We start from the raw sequence: 7,184 nt of genomic DNA, 5'->3' as shown, positions 1-7,184 counted from the left end.
AGGAATGACATGAGAACTCTCTGGAAGAACTGAACGCTTAAAAATCTTAACTTGTATTTTTTTGGGCTGCCAATGCTGAAAACTCCCACATGTGAAATACAAATATTTGAGACATGGTGCCCCCCTGCACTTCATGCCATTTCATAGGACAAAGAACCTGAGCGATACCCCACTGAGCATTCACAGTCTTCCCTGACAAGTCATTTATTAGATGAAGAAGGGATCAAGGCTTGTGTTATTATTTTTGTTATTAAAATACTCAACATTATTAAATAACATTTTGCTTTTATAACTTGGCTGTTGTTGTAGTCAATAGTCAGTGTTGCAACATCACAGCCACTGTTTTTTCTCTGTCTGCTATGCAGTGCAAGATTGTAACTTGTCTAAATTTATTAACATTGTTTTGATCTTTTGTACATTGGCTGATGGAAATTTGCAGTTTGAGATTTTGGCTTCCTTGTGAAGAGCGGGACCTCCCCAGACTGAGGGTTTTCCACAGTGTTCAGCGCCTGTTCCCTACAGCCCTTCATTTCTGCAGGCTGTTGCTTCTCCCAAGTCCTGGCCTGCCTGTAAATGCTGTCTCGACCCAAAGAAATTTTAAACTTGTGTCACTTTCAGATGGCAGCACTGTCTCTTCCTTGGGTATACATGAAAACACAGATAAGTACTATCTGTTTGAGCTGTAATAATTAAGTTTGGGCTCATCAGGAAGTGGCTATCAGTGTTCTTTCAGCAATTGTGAGCAGTCTTGAGAGAACCTCACTGATGCTATCGCAGGCTGTTGCAGAAGTTTCTGTCTAAACTATAACACATAGGGAGAGAACTGCTGTTTCCAAACTAATGTTACTAATTAGAAGGTACTTGTAAAAAAAACTAGACAAAAGGAAACCTCAAACCCAAATAAAAACAAAACAGTCCAGGAGTACTGGCATTTAAAATTTTTTTTCAGTGTCTAATTCTCCAATGCTTACTCATAGAGAGTAGTGCTTAGTTACCCACATATGCTGGTAAAAACTTGAATAAATACTAGCCAGAGAAGTCAGAAAGGGTTGCTATGTTAAGTCTGCCTTTAATATATTTTTCATTTAAAGGTTATTGACATATCTGTTCGACATTAGCTTTGAAATCCCCAGTTATAACCTTAGAAAAATGCAGCAGACTCTTCCTCCTGGGTTCAGTGCATTTGCATATGTTAATCTCTGCCAAGTTTTCGCCAAAATGAAAGGCTTTACATGGGCATTAAAAAAAAAAAAAAAAGGCAAACAAACCCCGAACTTCAAGTCAGATCTCTGTATATATCTCACAGTTTAGAACCGGGCAGTGGAGCTGCTAAATAGCCTGTATCCTGTTTCTCTTCAGTAGCAGCCCATTCATCTTCAGGTGCAGAGCAGCCAGTTTACATGTTTCTGCCTCTTCTCTACTTTACTTTTCCTACATAGTGTACGATGGCAAACTCATGTAAGCTAAATATGCGCTTGAGCCAAGGAAACCTCACAGTTAACAGACAATTTTCTTTTTGTCAAGCAGGAGAAAGTTCATTTTCACCAAAGATAAAATATTTTATTTTTGATGGTTCTTCAGGCAACATAGATTTGTACATTTAAAAAAAAAATATGCTAATAAAGAATAGTTTATATTTTGAAAGGGAAGTGTACTGTAAGGGACTAACTACATAACCACAGGTGACTTAACTAGTGTCTACACTCTGAAAATAATGCAAATACTTTTCCTTCAAGAGCTCTCACTTTAGGATGTCAGTAATTGTAACTTTATATAGCAAGCCCAAAACATTTTTTCATTTTATTTTAGAGCATTTGTATTTTGTAAGGCCACATGTATGCAGGTTTATATATAAATATATATATTTAGACACACATGCAAACACATATGCATTTTGTATGTAGACAAAATTTTGTAGGCGTACACATATACATGAGCATAAAGTATAAATATATGTATTGTAATAACATATACCTTTTATTATTTATACATGTAACATTTAATAATTGAAATATCCACTTTTTCTGAACTGACCTTATTCTTTCCTCAGATCTGAGGACTGTTGGTATTAAAACACAATAAAAGAGCAAGTGTTATAGGGGGGAAGCATTTAGTGTAGTTGGGTGCAGTCATAAATGTTTAACTGGTTATCCAAACTGAATACCAGCTCTGAGTGTATCAGGCTTTGTCTACCACCAGTAAAGCAAAGCACCTATCTCACGAGGCAGGTGGAACTTCTCCAGGAGCGAGTTCTCAGAGAGCTGCTTCACAGGTCAATGATACATTGCACTCTGTGACAGTGGAACCCATGGAACATCTTCCTTTCTACATCCATAAAATCTGAAGTATTAATCCCATAAGATGCTCATCAGCCATTACTGCAGCTTGTAGGTTCCCTTGTCACATCAAAACACATGTTCCATTGCAAAAGTTACTCTTAATACAGGGTCAGAACTGCAGCAGACTGGAATTAGCCTCAAATCCGTTGTAGTCCCAAAGAAACTAAAATTCTCCGTTTACTCCCCCTTAAAATTCTGTGCAACCCTGAATTAAGCAATGATGAGGTTAACTTTTTTATTTTACATTGTGCCAGTGTCAGAAGAAGTGAGTGCTCACCTGCTCACCCACAGCATGTTTGAGGGGACTTGTCACCCCAGGACTGGTTGTCCCTGTACCGCTGGGGTGCCAGAACCACTCAGCCCTGATTCATGGCTCCTTCCTCTGACCACTGGCCAGATGATGCTTATGCCATTAGAGTACAACATGTGATAATTTATGTGATGTAACTGCTTCTTAAATACATAGTTGTCACACTGCACTTTAGTGCCACTTTAGAATTTATGACATTAAGTGGAAATGAACAGCATTCCTCTCATCTGCCTGGTTATTAGTGGCAATTACTGTTTTCCGAAGTCATCTATGGCTCTGACATTACTACTGATGTGCTTATGACTACACTGAAGTACTAAATCCTTTTGCAGCTTTTAGTTTGTCCATATTTCTAGTTACTTTACAACATGTCCTCTTTCAGCTTTTTTTTTAATATTCTTTCCACTTCAGCTTCTGGAATTTGTATAAAAGCCACCGAGGTTGTTTTTTCTTTTCTTTTGAACTGAAGACACTGGGCTGGTGGAATTTCCTTTAAATGGAAGTATGTCTGGGCTTGTGGTTTTATTATTTGCACAGTTTTATATTGTCCTGTTTGTTTACTCCCAAGCATGGGGAACACTCCATTAATCATGGGAAATGGGCATTTGTTTCACCTCTTTAATTTACATTCAACTCTTTTTCTCACAGTTGAAAGGGACAAGGACTTCTCCCACCAGCGAAGGCATTACAAAGAGTTTCGTTTTGACCTAACTCAAATCCCGCATGGAGAGGCAGTGACAGCAGCCGAATTCCGGATATACAAAGACAGAAGTAACAGCCGCTTTGAGAATGAAACAATTCAGATTAGCATATATCAGATCATCAAGGAGTATCCAAACAGGTACCCCGTTGGCATGAATGTACCACATGTTGAATAATGTCTCATGTTCCTATCTTAAGTAGAGAGACAATAGCTGATCTTAAGCTTATCCTCAGCAAGGCATCATTGCTATCGCTGTGGCTTACACAGTATTAATTCCTAGGCAACAGCAACAAACACTGAGCAAGAATAACACTTATCTTGAATGTAATTTCTTCCAGGTTTGTGGAGAGTTGCATGTCCAATCTCACCAAATAATCTGCCCATGCACAGAGGGGGTGAGGGTTCATGTTTTCAGTGAGCAAATGCTGGAGTTGCATGCACAGTCTAAGCGTTTGGATTTTGGAAACGCACCATTTGCTGATACTGAGGTACTAACAGTCACGATTCACTTAGTTCTTTAAAGGCAGGTATATTGTCCAACTTTGTTTACATTTGAAGGAACAAGGGGTTTTCTGCATGTGTTTTAATAATCTGCCAAATGTAATTAAAAGATAAAGTAAGGCCTTGACTTCAAGAACACATATGCACACTTAAAACATGCAGCTCACAATAACTGAAAATTAACAAAAATATGATGTTACACACAAGCAAATCTCTGAATCTGAGTTAGCAGAGGAGTTTTGTGTGTGACATGTTTCCAAGACTCTGTAAGACCTGAGTAAATGGCCAAATTTCACCAGACAAAGTAGCTAAACACATGAAAATTCTCATTAAAAACTAGTAGCAAATCCAAGATGCTTCTGAAAAAAAGCTACATGCATCCAGAACTTGGGGTTTGAAATTAAATTGGTATATGTCCTTCCTCAGAAAAGTGGGAATAAAAAGTTTTGTTTGAGATAAACAAAACTCTCCCTCATCTTGGAAGAGATAAAATATTTCTATCCTGGGCACATTTAGCAAAAGCAAAGAGACTGGCAGCCTAAACTTGCTGAGTATTCTGGAAGAAAAAAATGCCCCATCACCAGCTAGCTTGAAGGCAGGGCCAGACTTCAAATCTCTTTTCTGCTCACAGAAGTTTCATCTTGTACTTTCCAGGTGAGATCTCTGAATATCAAGTTATAAACTTTTTATGGCTATAAACAAAGATTAATTTCACATCAACAGAGCAGAACCAACAGGAGGGAAAGCACTCATACTTTCAGAATATCTTCTACTTGCTTGGTTAATTTGGGCAGGAAAAAAACAGTGCGGTATTTTTTATTTTTTTTACCTCCGTCTTCAGCTTGCAAAAATTCTTTTGACATAGGTTCTAAAAGAAACTCCTTGGAAGAAGGAATGAAATAAGAAGGAACAAAACATCTTTTAACAGAGCACAGGTCAGGGTTCTGGTGATGAAAGCTCTTCACCTGCAAAATCAGCAGACTTTTTTTAGGAACTAATGGGAAAAGTTAGCTTTTCTAATCCATTTGATCTTGTATTTTTTGGGGGGTTTTCCTTTATACATTTTCCCAGTAAGTGGTTTCTATTTTATTTTAGAGAAAGCAAAACTACTCTGAGGCAAGATCATATTGTATTATTATCTGACTTGTTAAAATGACAACTGTCTCTGAAACCATTAAAGAATGCTATTGATTTGTTTCAATATAAAAACATAAATTTATAAATGCTTTACAATTCCATTTTTAAACATAAAAGCCCCATGTCCTCTAATGGAAGCATGTTGCTGGAAAGGGGGACATGCAATGCTATGACACTAATTTGATTCCACCAGTATAACTACAGAAATTTCAGATGTAGACTGTTTCCCTCCTGTTGCTGATTTTGCCAGTCTCTTCTTATATATGGAGCATATAGAGGCGAATGCCTCACTGGGGCAGTATAGAAGAAGACCACAAGCTCTCCACTGTTCAACTTAGAAACAAGGAACTTTTCCAACCTCCTTCTTGACACCTGATAGAATGATAAAACTGTTTGGGTTCCATGTGGATGCCCCATCCCTGGAAGTGTTCAAGGCCAGGCTGGATGAGGCTTTGAGCAACCTGGTCTAGTGGAAGGTGTCCCTGCCTATGGCAGGGGGGTTGGAACTAGATGATCTTGAAGGTCCCTTCCATCCCAAACCATTCTGTCATTCTGTAATGTCCCACAGTCCTTACTGGTGCCATACCACAATAAAACTTCTGGGTTTGAACTTGCTTCTCCACCCTTTTTAGTTTTGAACAGGAAATGTGGGTGTCTGACCGGGCTCTGAAGTCCCAGACACAGTCCTGCCATGCTTTCAGGCAAGGAGTGGTCAGGGTTTTGGGTTTCTGAGTTGTGGACTAAGGATTATGTTGTACTCTCAGACATATTTCTGTCTCTTGCAGCATGGCTGCTGAAGTGTTTGTGCGTATTGAATTTGCTATGAGTTTGTTGAAATGGCAGTCTTTGGGATTGAAGTTTTCTATTTGTTCTAAGTAAGTGTGTAAAGCACAGCCCATGGCAAGGCAAACTTTCCTACACAGCCCTGCCAATGTGCTCCTACCCGGATCTTTTCTCACGATGAAAGTAATGTAGTCCAACAGGCCAAATCCTTGTTCATGATCTGGTGGCAGCTAGCCACTAATTTAACTAAACCCCAAGGATTCTTCCCGCATTAGGGAATCCTCAAGTGGCATTAAGATACTAAAGCAGCTTTCTGGAATGAGGCGAGAGGTGAAGCAGCATTATGGGGATGGCCTATTACATAGTAATTGTGACTTGATCTGCTCAAAAACTTTGCTGGGTTTCAAGGAACATACAGATGGTTTATTCCACCTTTACTTCCTTAAGTGACCCAGGAGATCTCAAGCTTCTTAGACATTCTGCCCGCAGCGCCTTTGCTGAAATTCTTGACTGTGGTAGCATTTTTGCTGTAGACAACTGGTCGTTTGGGAACAGACTGGGATCACTAAACTTAAACAACCTCCATAAAGGTAAAGGCAATCAGCTGTATTCTGCCTGAATGTGATCACTGTTGCATTTCAGGCTATTTACGACATAATGCCTTACTTTTTTATTATGTGTTGTGGGCTATTTTTTAAATAGAAATATTTTTTTAAATTAGAGCCAAAATTTGCAGCTGTTTTTCATTTTAAGTGTAGTAGTTTTTTTTTTTTAATTATTATTATTTTCACAGAATAAAGGAGAATTTTAAAATTAAAAATGTTACAAAACTTGATGAGAAGTTTGCATGAATGACACCATCTAATAGGGGAATCCTGACCCCAGAGGTCTTACTGCCTTCCCAGGGATCAGGTTTTCACCCTATGTTTATGTCAGTTGTGAAAAGAGTTACAAGTTTTCCTGACAAATACTTTGAATTTCTGTAGTGAATTGCTGTTACATGGGATAAATCATTAGCATTGGTTTAGAGGCATTTTCTTTATTCTATTTATGTGTTCTCAAGAATCAGTTCTAGTTTTCTCTAGGTACCTCCTACTGTTTTGGTTCATTTACTAAGTCAATGGCTAAGAACAGTCTCTCTTACCTTAGCCAGGTCATTATACTTGCAGAAAGGCAGACAAGAAGTTTGACATATCAGTGCCAAAGACACTTTGCTGTGAGTTTCTGCTGCAGTACAAAATAATAAAGTCACACTGAGGAGAGATCCACAGGCAAAATTTGTCCTTTATAAGGATTTCTGGACCGTACTGTTAGTACTGTCCTGTTCTGATTTGGCATATGGATGTACATTCTGACTTCTGAGAACATTTTGTATCTGTCCCAGCAAAGTTTGGAGCTGAAAGTACCTATA

The 7,184-nt window shown here is 38.5% G+C and overlaps 1 protein-coding gene across 1 annotated transcript in view; it reads left to right on the top strand.

Moving 5' to 3' along the window:
* BMP5 (bone morphogenetic protein 5) overlaps positions 1-7,184 on the top strand; it is a 54,872-nt gene that overhangs the window by 20,405 nt on the left and 27,283 nt on the right. The window contains exon 2 of the mRNA XM_010161938.1: positions 3,298-3,490. Coding sequence (XP_010160240.1) covers positions 3,298-3,490 — 193 coding nt within the window. The remainder of the gene's footprint in view (positions 1-3,297; positions 3,491-7,184) is intronic.

The sequence above is a fragment of the Eurypyga helias genome, unplaced genomic scaffold, assembly GCF_000690775.1.
Source record: "Eurypyga helias isolate BGI_N326 unplaced genomic scaffold, ASM69077v1 scaffold5772, whole genome shotgun sequence".
NCBI classification, from domain to species: Eukaryota; Metazoa; Chordata; class Aves; order Eurypygiformes; family Eurypygidae; genus Eurypyga; species Eurypyga helias.
This window is presented reverse-complemented; position numbering and strand designations above follow the sequence as displayed.